Below are 20,268 nucleotides of genomic sequence, written 5' to 3'. Positions count from 1 at the left end.
GCTGAACTCTGAGGGTTTAAGTCGGCTTTTAGAGCTGCTACTGTGCTGAAACGTGTTGTGAGGTCAGAGACAGTCAGTCACTGTGGTTCCGTATTTATTAATGGAAAAACCCGCTCATTGAACCAGCGTGTCAAAGCAAGTTTGAATGCATGTGCATGTTTGTACATTTTAAGCTCGGAGCTTAATGAAGGGGACATAAATCCTGATTTATTCCCTTTCTATGCCTTATGATAAAGAAAGAGATAAAAACAACATTTAGGATATTTTGATGAATGTTCTTTCGGGTCAAGGTAAATTATGACTTTAAGATTTGTGGAGGATCATTGAGGATCATACATACATACGTCTTTATAGCGTGTGCGTACTTCTTGTTTGTGCAGGAGTGTCCTCCCGGCTCGGAGGACTTCCGAGAGATGCAGTGCGCTGCCTTCAACGACAGACCGCTGGTGGCTGGAAACTCCTTCAGATGGACCACGTTTCACGGAGGTTAGAGAGACAAAGACTTGTTTGGAAATAAAAGCCTTTATTCTAGGCCTTCACACAAGAAAGTCCTACATTTCTTTGCACTTTAACATCATTATATACAGATACAGACTTATAAAAGTGTTGTCGTAAGTTTACAAGAAGAAGTGTGATCAAATCCTAAGACTAGGGACTAGGGAATACTTTAATTCTGACTCTGGTACTATAATGCAAAGTGTATCATATGTGATGCATGAGTTTCTGAGACTTCAGCATAATCAGTATTTGCCCGAAATACGTGTTGTAAACCAGAGATGTTCAACAGGGATCCCCCAGGGGGTGCACAGAGGTGCTGCAGGGAGAGGTCGCAAAGTCTTTGGTTGATTAGATTTAATTTAATTCAATTTTTTTTATTTCCAACCACAAAATTCTTTAAATACACATTAACATGAATCCAACATATTTTAGTAAAGGGACGTTATCTATCAGTCACTACTTCACTCATTCAGAGATACAGGAGCTGTCTCAGTAGGCCCCGCCCCTATCGCTGCCGAGCCAATCATATTACACGCTGACTCCGTCAGGTTCCCCACTGAGATCCTATTCAGTTCCCAGTTGCACGGCCACCCTACTGTCGCACATGTTTGATATAAAACAAATGATTATTTGAACCTGTGTATTATTTGAAAAGCTTAATGTTGAATGCAAAATGCTACTAATAATGTGTATTATAAATAACACTAGGCTGAGTTTAATATAGAATAAATAGTAGGTGGGGTCCCTACTTAATCTCTTTTTAGTCTGAGGATCCTTGGTCTGAAAAACATTGAGGACCCCTGTTGTAAAGTACTTGATTCCTGTCACCTGCCCCCTGCTGGATCTACCCATTCTCTGCAGTCATTAGCAGGCTTTTGGCAGCCGTTTCTAAAATGTCTGCTGACATTTGCAGGGAATTTTTTTCATTCACAAATTGATTATTTAATACATTAAAATCTGATCTAAACATATGCATTCAGTTATTCCATATTAGCAGAATTGTTATGTAACCTAATTGTCTTTTGTCATTACCAATTAATTTACTTATATATTTAAATTCACCAATTCTGAGAAGGAGTTCAGAGGCACAAAGTTTTTTGAATGAAAAGTCCATAGAGGATAAAGGATCCTGTCTGGCAAAACTAATCCTAAAGGAAACCTTTGAAATGCTTTTTGCTTTTCTCCGTCACATGTGTGAGATTGTCTCCTCCTCTCTCTGTCTGTTCTTTTGTTGTACCCTGCCTGTGTCCCTGTGATAAACTAATGAGCCACTGACTGAAGCTCTTCCCTGCCAGGCTCTAACCCCTGTGAGCTCAGCTGTCTGGCCCTGGGGCACAACTTCTACTACAACTTTGGCCGCGTGCTCGATGGCACCGCCTGCAGCCAGGAGTCTGGAGCCGTGTGTGTCAATGGACGCTGTCTGGTGAGTGAGTGGCAACATCACCGCATCAGTCTGGGACGATTGACTCGGGTCGGTGAGGCTTGTTTAAAAGCGTAATGTCGGCTAACTTGGCTACGCACACAGTACCCTCTAATGCAAACTAAACAAGTTAAGCCTGTAACCAAAATACTAATGTGAAAAAAGTGCCAGAGTTGCTAGATTTTTGTAAGTTTGTCTCTGACACGACTGAGCCCCTGATCCTGTTAAATTTGCGTTTGGATAGAGGAAATTGGATGATGCTACAACTAATCACAGCCCTTTGGTTGGAAGCACATTCAACTCCATGTCTCTCTAAAGACGTTTACGACTACTTGGATGTCCGTCTTCTATCCATCACTACATGAAGCTCTGCCCACAGGACTGGACTGACCGGGAAGTTCTTTGCAGGAGCTGAATCAGTTCCCAACAGAGAGACAACAACTTCTCTGGCTGCAGAAATATGGCCTGACTTTCACGCTATTTCAGTGCAGCTTGAAAAGGCTAATGTTTTATAAGTGGTAGTGGAAGTGGTACGAATCTGGCCTCCACAGCTACACTTTTTATGGCAGCAACTAAATTATCACAAATATCAAGTAGATTAGATAAGGTTAGATACAACTTTATTGCCATTGCATGTAGTACAGATGCAGGCGCACAATAAAAGCGTGTGTAGCGTCAATAACAAGCAATAATAACACAACTCAGAGTCAGAAGCACCAAGGAAAAACTACGTCTCAATAGAGGGAAGGACTTGACTATCCCAGCTATCGTTGGGTGAGAGGTGGGGTACGTACTGGACAGGTCACCCTATGTCACAGGATTACACAGAAAGACAAACAGCCATTAATCTTCACTTGCACATCCATAGTCGGGTTAGAATCACCAGTTAACACCGTGTCTTTTGACCCTGGGAGAACAGGGAGAACATGTAAACTCTGCACAGGAAGGACTCCGCTGCTTTGGCTGATTATTTGTGTTTATTTAAACCCTGAAGGTTTTGCAGCCGTCAGTCACCCGTCTGTGGAGAAAATAAGCAGGAACATAATGACCTGTCACCAGTCTGCAGCTGTGTGATCTATGATGGAGATTTCAGAAATGAGGCTGGATGGAGCCCAGCGTGTTTCGGTCCCACCCTCCCGTGGTATAAATGATGTTGACCACTCTGACTGCAGCTCCCTGGAGAAGTGAACTCCACGCTGTGTGTTAGGTCCAGAGTGCACTCATCAGTGTGGACTGCAGGCTTCAGTTAGCATCACAGTCTGCACAGCTCCACAACGGATCCGCTCGGTCCTGCAGCGTGAACAGGGTCTGTGCGGAGTCACAGCTATTTTTACTGCGTGTTTGTGTTTACATACGTGTGTGTGCGTGTGTTTGTTCATGCTTACATGTGGGACGTAGTGTAAATAAGTGGATTTATGGCCCGTAAGCTTGGACCGGCCGGGGTCAGTGCACCAGGAAACAGCTGGTCTGGAGGACTGCAGGTCTCAAATTAGGATCAGGCTGCACAACACATTTCTGCATGTGTGTGTGTCGCTCAGAACGTTTTTCATTAACGCTGCAAAATTATATTATATTTTTCCGTTTAAGCCCGTTTTATAATTCTCTGATTTTGAGGCGTCTGGTCAAAGAACAACATAATTATATTTCAACAAAAGCTATATAGTAATATTTCACTGGTGTGGAAAAATGTGCTGCAAATTCACGAAGTTTCATTCTGAGGATTATCTTGGTACTAATTAAACTGTAAATAAAGGAGTCTTCTTACAGGTTTAGATTATGGCGATCAAATAGACTGTGACCTCTGTGACTTTCTTTTATAAAATCTTCAGATGTTTGTGGAAAAAGTTATTAGAGCCGAGGGAATGTCTTCAATATGTGTCCAGCTCATCAGTCCAAGACTCTAGTAAGTGTTAGCGAGCAGGCTCATATTATGATATTCTGATGTGATCATACACCAATCAGGCATAACATTATGACCACCTTCCTAATATTGTGTAGGTTTCCCTTGTGCCTTCAACACAGTTGTGACTTGTGACTTTGGGTCCTGTGGATGTATGAGTTGTTCATAAAGGGTTCTAAGATGTTGTCAGGCAGTTTCTAATTTATCTAAAGTCTTTAACTTGATTTTTTGTTGTCACCAGATTTAGTTCAACTGAAGTTATTCCATAAATAATACAGTTAACCCCAAGTCCTGTGCAGTGAAAGAATAACTTTGTACTCTCTGGTTATATTTCCTGTGTGCTTGTGAGTTTGCGGTGTCCTGCAGCCCCTCTCCCAGAGGCTTCATTTCCTGCTGCACACCCAGATGCTGCAGAGTGTTTTGCTTTTAAGGGGCTTCAGGGACTGATTATAAGTTCCCTAGGTTGTTGCTCTCTTGCCTGAGAAACCGCCGCGTTGATTGGCCTCCTCTGCAGAGAGTTGCAGACCAGAGCGAGCCACTAGCAACGAGATCCTCCACACGCCATAAACCATCCGGCCCGTCCCGCACGCTCTCCGCTTTGGCATTTTAACGTTTACAGACACGGCCCTCCGATCCCCTCCTCGAGGCCCCGAGGCGCTGTTTTTCTGGAAAGTAAATGTTTGTGAGAGAGGGGAAATGACAGAGGAGAGCAAATAAGAGAAGAGAATTGAGTTGAGGCCCCGGCGACTGTATGGCTAAAAAGAAAAAGGTTAGAAGCTTCTCAACTTGGACAAACGTGTGAAACGAGACCTTGAACCAGATGAAACTGTCGTTCCCTGAACAGCTGTGCACATCTGTGTGTCGTACAGACCCCCGGCTGTGACTCCGTCCTGGGCTCGAAGCAGCAGGAGGACCCCATGCACCACCTGCTGCGCTAGGAGTGGCACAACATCACACGCCTCCCACATCAAGACCACACACCACCACAGCACACAGCATCAGCATTATCATCCACTCGAAGAACTGTACTGGCAGCCAGAACAGACAAACCCCACAACCGACACACACACAAACATCACTGAGATGAATCTGCCCAGGTCCCCTTTTGTGTTTTCCCACTCAAGTGTCATTCAAGCTTATTGCTCACTGATAAAGTGAAGATTAACCATGGTAACAGTTTAGCCAAAGAAAAGCACTTGGCTGCCGTCCAGGAGGAACATCAGCCAACAACGGGTCCAAAATTACAGTGGTTAAGATTTCAGGAAGGAGGAGGAGGAGGAAGAACATAAAGTTCTCCGGGGCCATTCTGGCTCGATGCCACCGAAACCTTTTCTACCCTCAGAGGTACCTTCACAGACTAATGTGATGCAAGGAAGTCTGCAAAGTTTCCCATGGTTTTGCCCACACACGGTATATTGCATCAGAAAAGAAGAAGAACAGGTTAGGACGCACTCTGGACGATGAGCGCGTTAAACCAGACTGCTCGTCTCGACTCCGTTTGCTTTGAAATGTAGTGTAAACTGAAAGTAAGCAAACTAAACCTTCAGATGGTAGAGAGATCCAAGTATCAATATTGACATGTATTTACTGGGGCTCAAGAAAAAGATCAAAATATTTAATCGTGAGCTATTGCATGACTCATTATTTGGCGCGGATTAATTGCACTTTTATATGTATACATGTGCTTTAGATGTGGCTGGAAGAGATGTTTTTAAAGTTTGTGTTACTTTTATCAGCGTCTCCGCTCCCTGCTCAGCTCCCTGCTCAGCTCCCTGCTCAGCTCCCTGCTCAGCTCCCTGCTCAGTTCACTGCTCAGCTCCCTGCTCAGCTCCCTGCTCAGCTCCCTGCTCAGTTCACTGCTCAGCTCCCTGCTCAGCTCCCTGCTCAGCTCCCTGCTCAGCTCCCTGCTCAGTTCACTGCTCAGTTCACTGCTCAGTTCACTGCTCAGTTCACTGCTCAGTTCACATCAAGACTAAATGCAAATAAGTAGACCAGGGCATATCAATGTAAATATCGATCGTGTCGACACCAAGGCTAGTATCGCTATCGAATCGATACTAGCAGTAAATTCCTCCTCACAGAGTTCATGCAGCTTCTCTCCAAGTGTGTGGAGCTTCTCCATCCTCACCTGTTGTAAAAGGTGGATATGGACAGAGTTTGATACTCAGATCCTAGAATCAGTGTCACACAACTGGAACTGATGCTGTTATTGAAATGGAATCAGTGCTTGGAAGAAAAGACAATTACACAATTTTTTTATTTTGCACTTTTTTTCTAAAACAATTGTGTGTAGTAAAAGGGGAATTATTTCATTTTTCTTCTGTTAAATTGTTTTATATTGTAATGAGTTAATGGAAGCAGGTTTATTTGACTAAAATATTTGTCCTGTGTTTAGTTATTCAGTAAAAGTATCACCAGTATCCCCTATGGAGATCAATAAGGTATTATCTTATCTTAACTGTATCTGCGATACTAGTCCTGTATTTACTTGGTATTGGATCGATACCCAGTATCGTCCAGCCCTATGAATAACTTCTTAACAAGAGAACCCTCTGGCAGAAAATATGTATATGGATTACTGACAAGAATTGCCACAAACTCTTCTTTATTACTTCAAACTACACTATTATTTAAACAGTTACATGTACAAAGGCATTTGCCGTCCTGCATCTCTACCTTTTTGTTTCAAAGTTACTTTGAGTCTAACTCTCATTATCCTGCACATCTTACTAGAAGAAAAGAATGATTTACACATTCCTTTCTGTAGAACCTCTGCTGCTAAATTCCCCTTTGTCTATCAATGATATTTGGAATGAAATGAAAACTCTTTAAATACGTTTAAGACCAAGCTCAATAAATCCCTACAGATGTTCTTAGTCACCTTTGTATAGAGGGTTATGCCTGTGACGTCACAGCCAGCCACGTCTCCGTGGTTACGGCCACTGAGCGACAGTTGAGTTTGAGATTAGCAGCATTAGTTTAAAACAACTGGAATTACTTCTCAGTGAAGCTCTTAGCGTTAGCATCTTTTATTCAGCTATATTTATCAGAACTGAAATGACCTGAAACTAACTGAAACTGAGACTAATCCACTTTTCCAAATCCATACTACTTTATACGGATCATCGTGGAGCCTGATAGTCCTTAATTTGATCTGATAATCCACATTATTCCCGGTTTCACCGTGTTCTTGCCGCTCAGGGGGGCGTGGCCTCGGGCAGCAGTGACGTCAGTGCATATTATACTATTATTGTGTTTCTTTCCATTAGTTATGTAAGTATTGTTTAATGCTACATTGTGATATATCTACGTGTATGACATGAAGATGTGCATGTGTGTGTTTTTATGTGTGCGTGTGGAGGTGGGACATGAGGTGGTGGTGGGGGGGTGTTAAGCATAATATTTATAGGTTTAAGAGGGGGGGGCTGCTTATGAGTCCTTTAAGCTTTTTGATCTTTTCTGCACATCTTTTAACTGTTTACTGCTTCGTCTTTATGAATGTACGTCGGAAGTGCAAACAACAACAATGATAAACAATAATACACAAAGGTGGGTGGGCAAAAACAGCAGATCTCCTTAAGGAGACTGCCCCATGTTCACATTTCTACTTTAGTTTTTTCTTTTCTTTCTTAGGTCACATCCCTCCAGAGTCCACTGTTATACAACATGACTAATTTGACTGTGTTATCTGTACACGATGACACCAGGACTTGTCATTCTGAAGGCAGTGACCTGTTCATATTTATTTTTAAGAGATGAACTAAGGATTTTGAGCAGGAGGCTGTTCTTTTTCTGGAAATCCTTTTGCCGTTTGTACAAATTGTTTTGAGTAATGCACTTTTGTTTTACAAATGTCGAGGATGATTTGAGAAACGCACCGAGCTGCAACACGTCGTGGACGCACATGTGCACAGACAAACAGAACAACCTCTGTTGTGGCGTCTTGGCCCCGGCCTCGTTTCTAACAGCGGCCTCTTCACACGGCTCAGCGTGCAGGCCGAGCAGAGCTGACAGATAAAGTACCGTAAGAGGCGTAATGGCTCAGATTGAGCGAAGGAGAAAACAGGCTGATAATGGCCGCTTTGTTTGGGCGCCTCCGCGGCCTTGGGGAGAGGTTTTTTCCTCTCCTCCTTGCAGCTGTGTTTCCCAGCGGAGGTGGAGCAGGCGGAGGGCAGCGCTCCTCCCGAGGTCATGTGGCCTCAAGCTCATCGCCGTCTGTCTGTGACTCTGACACTTCCTCCGTCACGACCCTACATCTTCATGTAGCTGCAGCCCTGCCGATGAACCTTGCGCATAGTTTCTCCGTGACACGGGTAAGCAGGAGCAACCGACGTTACACGGCCTTCAGAGGCTGTGATGGATGCAGCTGCTTTTCAGCGCGGAGCAGCGGGAGGACCATAGAGCTGTCCCTGCCTCGGCCTGGTTTGGCTCACGGGTGAAATATCACTCTGCAATGAATGGTTTGCGATTTCGGCTCGTTCATAAATGTCATTCATCTCTTTGTGCCCGTGAGCCGACGGTTTTAAACCATCTATCTCAGTTAAACATTGCTGACATCGAGGAGGCTGATTCTTGGGTAATGACAGATAATAAAACCATCACGACGGCGACGTGATGCGAAGCACAACCTGCCTCAGATAAACACAGTGATACCGATCGATGATCACTAACTGACTGCTGATAAATGGCGGTTTAGAGATTAGTCTTGGATAAAGTTCATAGCTCTAAAAGTGCTGAGCCACAGTAGCAACGTTTCATTTTAAGAACAAGTGCATCTGGAGGTTTAGGGTTTCATGAAGCTGTTTCACCACCTGATGCTGACGTGTGTTACCCTGTAGGTACATTCATGTGAATCCAGAGATACTACAAATGATCCCATTTTAGAAAAGTTCTGCAGCACAGTATATATTCTGTATACATGCATATATATATATATGCGTGTGTATTGGCTGTAACTTCAAGCTAACAAGCTGGAATTGATACCAAGTGTGTAGCCTGCAAAGACAAGTCAAAAATGTTCCACTAAGAAGATATAAGAAGGGGTTTAATGACATGGTATTTCCAGAACAAGCTGAAACAAGGGCAACTGGACTCGTTTCTTCGAGACGTTACATCCACGTAGCAGTTCTAAGCAACTGGTGGAGGCTTCTTACAGGAACATTAGTGGGTAACCCAAACCTTTTATTGTAGAATGTGTAATAAAATAAATACTGGTGATACCTGCTTCCTTATCAGTGTATTTAATCTTTAAAGGATTCATATGTCCTTTTCTGATACCTGATAAAAGGCATTAGCTTTGATTATCTTGAATTCTGAAGTTAATCATGACTCATTTGTCCCTTATCTGGCACTTAGCGGTTTAATGTCGTCCACCAGGTTCATTCAAGGTAAACAGGTCAGTGTCTCAGACATGTCCAGGGTGTAAAATGAGGACAGTTTAGTTTTATAACCAGCCGTCCAGTGAAGTAAAACACAATGAACGTGAACTTAACTGTACAAACTCTGTAACTATACGCAAACCATATGAGCGGTGCAGTATTTTGCAACCTTGCTGTAATTTCTGTAATTGCTGTGATTTCTTGCAGTCAGATCATAGTAGAGCCTGAAATCTGCCGTTTTAAAGTGGTTCATCAGAGGCTGCAAGAGATAGATTTAATGCACAAGTGCAACAGAAGAAGAGATATTCAGATCATGATCTGGGCGATGCTGCAAAATTTGGTATCGATCCGGTACCAAGTAAGTAAATACAGGGTATTGCCGATACTGATACCGATACTTTTGACGTAGAAAAGAAACTAGTTTCATGTTTGCATCATCAATAACCAAATTTTAAAAAACATTCAAAAAAATAATAATAATCGTGATGCTCGAATGATTTTGTTTTTATTTCATGATTATAATCACAAAACACAGGACAGAAATTGTCGACAAATAAAAATAGTTTTTATTTAGGTCAAAAAATAACAAGATCAACAATATATTACTATAGAAATATAACAATATCACAAATGTAACAAGGTCAAAAGTATAACAAAAATAGCATAATAAATAATAATAATAATATTTGGTCTAAAGCTGTAAAATAGCACCAAACAGAGGAAGAGGAGCAGTAATGACAGTTAATACTGAACCTAGATTAGAAAAACTGAAACTGAAGTATCGATTCCATCACATAAGTATCGATCTGATACCGATACCACTGTGGTATTGATTCTATCGATACTTTGGATCGATGCAACGTCTCCCAGCCTGATAAACCGATCAGTAACGTCACATGAGCATCTTCAGAGCAACAAGGACCAGGACTAGAAAACCGCCCCCTAAAACCAAAGCAAAGTTTACTGTTGCATAAAACTAACAAATGAAGTTTGTTTGCAGTTAGGAGGTTAACTCTGGGGAGAAATAAATAAGTTTGATTTATCGTCACCATTTGCTGAACATTAAAATATGTGCAGAAGGTATTTTTTTTATTATTTTGAAAGCAGTAATTTCTGAGTTTCACAACTCGAAGCTCATTTTTTTTTCCCCGAGTCGTTTTGAATGCAGCATCAGTGATGTTAGTTTGGAGAGGGAAAGCTGCATTACTCTCATTCCTGACAATATTGCACATCAACAAGTTTTTTTTCTTCTAAATGTTGATTCAATACCACACGCTGGAGATCCAACATGGTGCTGGAGATACTTTAGTCCCTGAATATTGTACATGTAACAGGTGAAAACTGATGTTGAACTAAGATCAGACAGGTTTTGGTGCAGCCCATGTGGGACCCAGACGCCAGTTTGGGAACCACTGATTTAAATAAAACAACTGAAACCAGCTCCAGAGTTGTGGTTAATTTCTGGCTGATCTGGGTCAAAAATGTCGATCCTTAGTAGGTTAGTCTGGTCACGGTCGTGTTCCCTGTGAGTAGTTAATACGGCGTGAACTCACTGGAGGGAACATGTTCTTTATTTTGGACCACATGAATATAAACACTGTCTCACAGGTGAACCCAGAATGATCTCTGCAACGTAACGGACACTCTCCAGGGATTAGTCTGACCCACTCTTAATGCTCCGCTTCATTTAGACTCAAAATAAGCACACGAGAGGCTTTTTCTCTTCTTGGCCTCGTTTCACTTCGTATTAAAGTTGCTTTCAGAGCATCTCTCGTGTCCCTGGATCGTAAAAAAAGCAGAAACAGACTTTTTCCTTTAATCATGCGAAGCAGTTAAAGATAAAGGAAACTGACGTTAAAATCCAAACTCACGACTCCCCGTCTCTGTTTTTGTTTCAGGGGGGCCTTTCGGATACAACGAGGTGGCCATGATACCAGCCGGAGCCACTCACATCCGAGTCACCGATAACAGCAGGAATTATCTCGGTAAGATTCAGAACATCTGGCTGTGCTTTAGCTTCAAGTTAATACAGAAGAATCATATTAATCATCACGTCAGAGTAAAACAACCACATTAAAAACAAATTTATGGACTTCCCCTAGAAACAGGAGGGTCTCAGTACTCCCGTCTGGTCTCTGCACCCGCTGTGTGTTTTCCAGGCAACACAACAACCAAGGGCATCTATTCTCAACCTTGTTTATGAGGCCAGAATAAAACAGGCCGCTCTGAAATAAATGGCACATACTGTGGTTTTGAAAAGGGACACTCATAAGGGCTTTATCTGACCACTGGGGCCAGACAGGTGAAAGTACTTGTTTCCATCGCATGTCATGGAAAATCCCTCTCCCTGCTCTCAGGACGGACAGCTGCCGTGATGGAGCCAGCTGGAATATTCTTCTTTTTTTACCTTAACTCGACTCGGTGGTTGTGTGGATTTTTAAATTGTTACCATCGTTGGTTCAGAACATCGCTGCCAGGTTGCTTACGGGAACCAGTCGCTGTGTCCAGCTCTTGAATTTCTTTCCTGGTCTATCAGTAAAATTTAGAGCCGCGTTCTGAAGACGCAACACAACCTTACACCCACTCCGATCTTCTTCCCCCGGCCTATTTTCTGTTATCGGCTCCAATAACAATAAATTTAGTTGAGTGGTGGATTTATGATCCGTTTTATTACCTTTTTGTTTTGCTAGTTCTTTGATTTCCTTTTATTGTATTTTATTAGCTGCCTGATCTTTTTATCTAAAGTGCTTCTTTTTTTTTTTAAAGTGGCAGTTACACTGATCAGCCATAACATTATGACCACCTCTCTAGTGTTGTGTAGGTGCCTCCAAAACTATTGTGACTCATCAGGGAATGGACATGGGCCTTCCGAGGGTGTCCTGTGTTGTTAGTGGGGGGGCCTTTGAGGGGCGGGACCTCTGTGGATCATCCCACAGATACTTGATCAGTTTGAATCTGGAGGCCAGGTCAGTTTTGTTGTTCCTGCAGAGTTTTTGTGGTTGCATCCTGCTGGGGATGGGGTCAGTGCTATTGTGTGGGGGGTGTCTGGTCTGGTCTAGGTGGGTGCTACATGTCTAAGTAACATCCACTTGAATGAATACCAGGTTCAGAAGTTTCCCAGCAGAACACTGAATTGTCACAATGTGTTACTTCTCCTGTCAGTGGTCATAATGTTGTGGCTGATTGGTGTATATCTACAAGCCAGGCCAACCAATCATCATCCACATAAATGTCAATTCTGTGTAACCAGTAACTTCTATCCGGCCCGTTCTCTTCCTCCTGCAGCCCTGCAGAACGGTCGCTCCCAGTTTGTGATCAACGGCAACTGGAAAATCAGCGTTCCGGGCGAGTATAACGTGGCCGGGACCAAGCTGCTGTACCGGCGCTCTGCAGACACCTGGGAGAGCTTCGAGGTGCCAGGACCGACCAAGGAAGACCTCCACCTGATGGTAAGAGTCCCTAAAGATCAGAAAACATCTGCAGCCGTCATCAGTTTGAACCTTCACAGGAGAGAACTGAAGGAACCTGTGATTATTTTCTGACAGTGATTTGGTGACAGGCTGTTTGATTCACCTACAATCTGCTTGTAATTAAAAGCAAAATCTCAGGAGCTAAAGTTTTGCTAACATGCAACAGCTTTTGTTAATTTTGTCGTCATCATAAACCTGTCATAAAGTTAAATTGTTTGCAGATGATGTACCTGTATTTTCTTATATATTAAAACCATGCACACTTAACTGAGGCCATGTTTGTGCTATAAGAAGGACTGAAGGTTTTCTGCTTATTGTTACCATCGAGAAAAAACACCAGGTTCAAGTAAATAATGTTCATTCAGGACCTCAACCAGTATTTCAGGCCTGGCTCTGCAGAGAAACAGCTGCTAACTATTGCAGCGCCGCAAGAACACGAGTCTCTGATTTGTGAAACAATGGTTCCCTTTTTCTTTTCCGATGCCTTCTACATAATAGCAATGAATATAATATCCATCATGATGTCTTCACGGGGGACTTGGACTCATTTCTTAGCCCGTAATCAAACCCTAATGAAAACACTCTGGGGTTAACCACAATCTTGGGAGAACTTCATAATTATCTTATATTTTTAAATAAGCAAGTGTTGATTTCATTTATTTCCTTTATGTGGATCTGGTCAATCCCATGTTTTATTTAGTTACTTTATAAGAGCACAAGGACAAAATACACGTGATGGACACCAGGACCAATTCTGCAAAAACCTGGGAAGATGGGAATGTTCATGTCCAAAGCCTCGTTATGTGCAAGAAAATACTACTGCATTAACAATGTGGTCAGTTCCATCTTCATTTCATCAGATTTTTGTCCAAAAAGTTCAAGTTTATTGTTGCATAAATAAATAAAATTAATTTATTTTCCACTTTATATACTTATTTCCGTATAAGAATCTGATACAAGTGAGAAGTGAAGCCTTGTAGGTTGGTCTGGTCATGGTTTTGATGCTAAACCGACTATGACATGTAAACGCAGCAGAAGGAACCTTTAATACACGTTGTGTGTTCTTCATATTGGACCGTATCCAAAACTTCTGATAGTGTTCGACCTCTCATTTGCTTCGGGTCACGTCTTAAAAACTAAACAACGAACTAAATATTTGCGATTAAAAGTTCATTCTTCATCAATCACACTAGAAGATCTGCTACTAGCTAAAAAACAGGAATGTCCAAAGTTCTTAGTGCTTTTTCTGGGGCTTCTGGGCTGAGGAAGCATCCTGAGTTTACTCTTTATAAATAGATCAACTTCCATTTTATTTAATGGAATTTAGTGGATGCCGGACTAGAGACTGTTGTTGTTGACCTAAAGTGAAGGAAAAGTTTCTCTGTAAAAGTGTTTCTGCAGCGCCAACGACTCAGACTGATCACATTCTTCCAGTTTAACTTTCATTCATACCATAATTAGGTGACACGAATCCTCAAATAGCCTCTGAGAAATAAGGTTTATCCAACATAGGAGGTGACAGACGTTAAAGGTCTTGAACTGGGATCAAATAAAAGACTGTAAATGTTTCTTTTATGTTTTATTTCTTGTGTTCAGGTTCTAGCGACGGACAAAAACCCAGGGATCGAGTACGAGTACTGGCTTCCTCCGGACCAGTACGACCTGTACCACGGGCGGAGGAGCCCCCTGCGTCAGCCTCACCACACTGCCAGCTACCTCCCCTGGGAACAACCCACCACTCCATCCACCACCACCACCACCAGCACCAGCAGCAGCAGAACCACCACCCAGCCTCCCCCCAGCACCACCCGACCGCTCTGGAGTAAGACCCGCCCCCAGCTTCATCTAATCACCCTGAAGTGCATCCATAGATGAAAAGCATCTATGGAGTTTAAAAGCAGTTAATGAGTTCTAACTTTGTCAGTCACGTCTCCATTGATGTTTGGAAGAAGCCTCAGGCCGAGTTTAAGCAGAGATGCATCAAACGCGACCGTGTCATTGGTTTCAAAGAGGCCACTGTGCTCTGTGCAGCCCCAGGCTTCTGGAGGAAAGAAAAAAAAACACAAGTTGCACTTGACTTAACTTTTGCTCCGATATAAACCAGTGTCATTCGACCACACTCTAACAGGCATCACTTGGTCTCCGTCCAGAGTTATAAAACCCTGTATTATGAACCACAGTGAAGTGTAACGGTGTTTCCAAAGCCTCCAAACACAAACAGTCACTTAAACCAGTGCTCGCATATTGTTTTATCATCAGTCCCTGACGCGATGCCCCTCCACTGTCTTTTAAGATGTTCTATTTTCAGTCTGAATGTCCAACGCACAGCGAGAAGCTTCTATTTATTTTGTCAAAAACGTTGAAGGTGAAGAGACAGTTTCAGAAACACGTCCGTTAAAGTAAAATTCCAGTTTCTAACAAGGACAGAGGCCTTACACTACTACACACTTTTTTATATTAGGAGATCCAAGTAGTTAAGTAGTAATAAAGAACGACTACATCTAATTGGTAACGGGACCAATTAATCAATTAATGAATTAAACGTGGGCCACATCAGCTGTTTAAAAGAGAGCAAAGGGTGAAGATCTCTGCAGATTTGAGAAGATTCACAAAGATCCAATAAAAGTATGAAACAACATTACTTTTACCATTAAGAGCTTTTAAGTATGTCTAAAGATCCAGGGCTCAGTTGTCATGAAACTGTTGAGTTTTCTGGGCATTTTGATCAAAGACGACGTTTCTGTGTTATATTATTGTCGTGTTTATTAGATTCTGGCCATTATGCCACATATTTTTAGATGATGTCATGGCTCAGAAACTTCACAGACAGTTTAGGTTCATGTCTTTTTTTTTAAATTTTTAGTTAACTTTTGTTTCCAGAAAAACAACACACCTTGCACAGCCTGGTTGCAGAAGAAATTATAGGTCACATGTAAACTAAACATTATCACTGAGATGAGAGGCAGCATGAAACAAAGTCTCAGTAGGTTTAAAAAGACGCTTCTCTTTGATTTTCTTGGGTTGTGTTCCTACATTCATGATGTTCTCTTCTGGTGGTGATTGAGCCGTTTACTGCTGTGCAAAGATAAATTCTGCACATGCATATGAATTCACTCTATTTTCTGCAGCTGCATTTAGAATATAGTCCGGATTTTTCTACCAACATGGTTTCAGATAAACCGAGGACACAGCTTCTCGCGTGTCCTCGGTCACGTTGTGATGAGGATGATAAGACGTGACAGTGGCTCTGCACAGTGAGACCACACAGACCTGAGAGGATCCATTCAGGCACCGTGAGTGAAAACACTTGTACCGCGTGTCGTACAGCGGGTTTGAAACAGATCCATCTTCAGGTCATTTAAAATAGTTTATCTGCAGGCTGACCTGGTTCCTCCTGCTGCTGCTGCTGCTGCAGAGGAATGCAGCTGGTTTGTCTCTGGTGATAAACCTGCACTGCACATGTGCCCCAGTGTCTCCCAGAATCCTCGTATTCACATGAGGATCTGCACGCGGCCCCGGGACTTATGCCTTCTGTCGGACTCCATCCAGCGGTGTAATAAATCTAAGTAGCCTCTCTGGAAACGTTTAGCCCTGAGTGGATTTCTTTGCCAAAGTTGCCAGAAGAGTGTTTGTTAGGCAACAATGTGGACTTTTGAGGCCGTGCACGTCGGGGCAGAACACAGTGAGGTCAAGATGACATTTGTTTAAAACACAAGGAACTGTATGCGCGTATCTTTTTACCATGCAAAATGAATTATTTTCATGCAATGAAAGTGTAAAATGGTGTAAAATGATAAAAAATAAATCTTCTTTGTGTCTTCTAGTGTTAAGGCCGGTGAAGCCTCCGAGACAGTCTCCTCACCACGACCACCAGCCCATCCTGCCTCGTCTGGAGCGGGAGGAGAACCACAGGAACCTCCTCCCTCAGCCCTCACCTGGAAGTACGTTCACCCCCACCCTCACCCCCACCCCCACCCCCACCCTCACCCCCACCCTCACCCCCACCCTCACCCCGACCAGCTAAACCCAACTAACCAACGAACATTAGATGCGGTGCAGAAATTTGATTGCTTGCTTTGCTGTTGAAAGATCAGATCAGGCTGCATGTCTCTGGATGTCGGGTCTAGCAGGGGAAAACATTCCAGTGTGCAGTGATTTAGGCGCGAGAACCCACATTTATAAAGATTCAGCCACAACAAGAACAAGAAATCTTTCAGCAGATGGTCAGAACCAGAGTCGTATATTAGAGAGAGTCTGTCCAACTTTAATCATGGCGCCATGTTTGCTGCATCAGAGGGAAGATTTTACAGTGTAACTCTATGGGGGGATGTGCTATGATGAAATAAATGTCTTATTTCCACCATTAACTGATCTAAAAGTGTTATCGCCAACATCTGTCAATATGTGAAAGGTCCTCACTTAAATATATAACTAAATGTCTGCTGGTGTCTCTCAAACCAGTGGTGCACTGGAAAGGGAATTAATTAAAGGGAAATGGAAAAATCCTGCAGAAAAATTGGGTTTGAAAAAGTAAAACGTCTTTAATTCAACGAGCTGGAGTCACTAATTCATGACTTTTATTGTTTTGTTGTTTTTCAAACCCATTTGAGTGTCTGACCTGGATTCTTTTTGTGTTTTTCTGCATGATTTTTCCGTTTTCCTTCAGTCATTAGTTCCTTCTCTGTTTTTCTTATCAGTTCTCACTGGTATTTTGGACAGTTTTTCCTTCATACTAATGAGTGCATTTAAAATGTATGCAGAGGTGAATTATTGCTCCTTAAAACATGGATTTCATATTAACAGTTTGTTGTTTAATTCTCTGGAAAGAAACGTCCCTACTTTGCTATTTGCTCCTTAAACCTCACCTCACCTTATCACGTGCTGCCGTCTGTAACATAACATCTCCTTCTTCAGCCGAGGCGTCTGTTAATGAGACGATAATATCATGTGAACACATGTGTTCATCCTGCAGGGCACTGTGGGAAATGCCAGCGAGTAAAAGGCCGGCGCGAACGCCAGAGACAGTACTGTCAGAAGGACTTTGGTAAGACAGAACAATTGCTGTTTTATCAGAAGCATGTGACACGAGAATTGAAATGCGTCTGTTTCCTGTTTAGTTTTCCGGGCCCGAGTCCTGGGGAAGCTGTACAGGGGCGAGGAGACGCGCTACGACGTCCAGATGATCCACACCTACCGGAACCGCTTCCGCCTGGAGCACAGGGAGTTCCTGTGGGTGCCCAACGTCTGCGACTGCCCTCACCTGGACGTGGGGAAGCAGTACGTCTTCATGGTGCGTCGCCACATCAACTACGAGCACACGCTGAACCGCATCCTGCTGGAGGAGGACAGCTACGTGGTGCCTTACCGGCCCAGGGAGGACGAGCAGCTGCGGCCGCTCGAAAGGCTCTGCAGCAACCGGGGACCCAAGCGTCCGGCGGAGCTGAGGGGACGAGCGTGAGAGGCGCAGAGCGAAGCCTCATTCATTCATTCATTCATTCATTCACTCATTCATTCACTCACAAGGCTTCACATCAGACATCAGAGCCTGATGACTTTGATCGTGGCACCGGATCGTTTAGAGAGTTTCCTCCAGCCTCGACTGAAACACGTTCAGAAACCAAAAAGAAAAAGACATTTATTTAAAAGCCTGACCAGCTTACTGTACCATATAGAGCACTTTAGGTGGACGCGTGTGTCCACCTTTAAACACATACCAAAGAGAAGAACAAGGACTGAAACAGCCTTTTTTTTTTTGCCTTTATTTTTTTTGTATCGTATTTTTGTGTGTTAAGGTAAAAGAAAAATCCACCTAAATGTTTTCCTACATAGACACACTGTCACAAAAACAAGCTGACTCCATAATTTAGAAGCTGTGGGTTTATTACGGCAGCAACTGTCTGCGCCACCCAAGACATCAGGTGTAAGAGATTTGTTTTCCTGGGGGGGATTTAAAACCGAGCTACTGATTAAATTATGGGACGAATCTAGAAGATCCCAAATTGCGTGTGCAATCTAGAATTTTGCGTGTGGGCTGGAGCGGTGGTTTGTCAGAGATTTACTAAGACTGGTTGCGTAAATGACAGACGCATGTAAATGAGTGTTTTTCATGCGCTGCTGGTTTTCACCGTTACATCAGGTGTCAGCTGAAGAGACACATGATGGAGTTAAAGCAAAAAAAAAAAAAACATCTGAATATAATTCTTACCACGATGAGCTCAAACACGCGAGTTATTTATTGGATACATCTGATCCGTTTGGATGTTCACCGAATAAAAGAAGAATGTGTTTCATGGGCTGATGTTTAGATGCTACAATAACAGCCACGTGTGCACAATTACACACAGGACAAACAGAGACGTGTTAAATATAGACACAGTCTCTATGAGCAACGTTGCTTTCAGTCGCTTTGCATGTGCTAAATTCATATATTTGCCTTTTCTCCTCCCAGCACAAGAAAAAATGCTTGTAAACTCCCCATATTTCATATTCATGGAGGTAAAGTAACTGGATGCAGCTCTGAAAGAAGCCACGCTTGGTTCGCGCTGTTAGTAAATCAGTTTGTAAATCTTATTCAGTGAGTTTGCACACGTTTTTATACACGTGACCTTCAGTAGATCTGGTCCTGTCTCTTCACTGCTTCTGCTCCTGTGGAGGAACATCGCAGACATGATCTGTGCATCGATGGAAATTTGACAAAGAGCTGGAAAAATGGCTGAAATAACTGATTCTGATTGTTCCAACACAACAGCCTGACATCAGATCTTATCAGAACATGAGTCTGGTAACACAACATCTAGATTTACAATCACAGTAGTGAGCGTTTACTTACTTTAATGTGGACTCATGGGACAAATCCAAGAGGAAAAACAGATAAATCCCACCTAGAACAAAGCTCCAACACACTAACTGGTTTCATATTTACTAACAAACCTGAAACATTAACTAAAAGTTATAATTTAACTTCTCTGATCATAATCCTGTTAATTCTGTGTCAGAGAACTGTCCAAAAACCAATTCAGCAACATAACCAACAAGACAAACATGCGTCTGTGTTTATACCCAGAACTAAACAAGAGGAATTAGTTCAAACTGGAATCATGTATCATCCTCATCCTGATGATCTGGACACTTTCATTAATAAAGCTGCTTCTGTGTGAGGGATAGATTCAATGTCAGGATAAAATCTAAAAACGACACTACAAGAATTCACATATGTGTTCAAGTATCACCTTTGACCTTTACTGACAAAATGTTTATCATAAATCTTTATTTGAAGATGAACCAAGACGTCTCCACGTCTTCTGTCCTCATTGATTCCAGCTTTGGTTCATCTTTGTTTTTCTACCTTCATGTTTCTGAAACTCCTGATGTTTTTTCTCCGCGTGGAGCGAACGTGCTCAGAGAGAACGGATTTATTCCAACAACCAGAGAGAAACATCGAGAGTTAACAGGGTCATTAAAGGTTAAACCTCCGTCTCTTTTTTCTGTCCACGTAAACACAACAACTGAGGATAGAAAACTACATCTGCACGACATTATCCAAATAATAACTTCACATCTCGAGTCCGGACCTGCACATTGTGCACATTTCCTCTCATTGGG

General features: G+C 42.6%; 1 protein-coding gene across 1 annotated transcript in view; it reads left to right on the top strand.

Annotated features, from left to right (window-relative positions):
• adamtsl5 (ADAMTS like 5) overlaps positions 1-18,825 on the top strand; it is a 39,484-nt gene extending 20,659 nt beyond the window's left edge. Inside the window, exons 5-14 of the mRNA XM_047580779.1 lie at positions 381-486; positions 1,794-1,921; positions 4,688-4,737; positions 5,575-5,729; positions 11,095-11,181; positions 12,482-12,645; positions 14,263-14,488; positions 16,491-16,607; positions 17,639-17,710; positions 17,784-18,825. Coding sequence (XP_047436735.1) covers positions 381-486; positions 1,794-1,921; positions 4,688-4,737; positions 5,575-5,729; positions 11,095-11,181; positions 12,482-12,645; positions 14,263-14,488; positions 16,491-16,607; positions 17,639-17,710; positions 17,784-18,124 — 1,446 coding nt within the window. The 3' untranslated portion in view covers positions 18,125-18,825. The remainder of the gene's footprint in view (positions 1-380; positions 487-1,793; positions 1,922-4,687; positions 4,738-5,574; positions 5,730-11,094; positions 11,182-12,481; positions 12,646-14,262; positions 14,489-16,490; positions 16,608-17,638; positions 17,711-17,783) is intronic.
• The last annotated feature ends 1,443 nt before the right edge of the window (positions 18,826-20,268 follow it).

The sequence above is a fragment of the Mugil cephalus genome, chromosome 3 (assembly GCF_022458985.1).
Source record: "Mugil cephalus isolate CIBA_MC_2020 chromosome 3, CIBA_Mcephalus_1.1, whole genome shotgun sequence".
Classification (NCBI taxonomy): Eukaryota; Metazoa; Chordata; class Actinopteri; order Mugiliformes; family Mugilidae; genus Mugil; species Mugil cephalus.
Note: the sequence above shows the minus strand (reverse complement) of the source record. Positions and strands in the feature narration are given on the sequence as shown.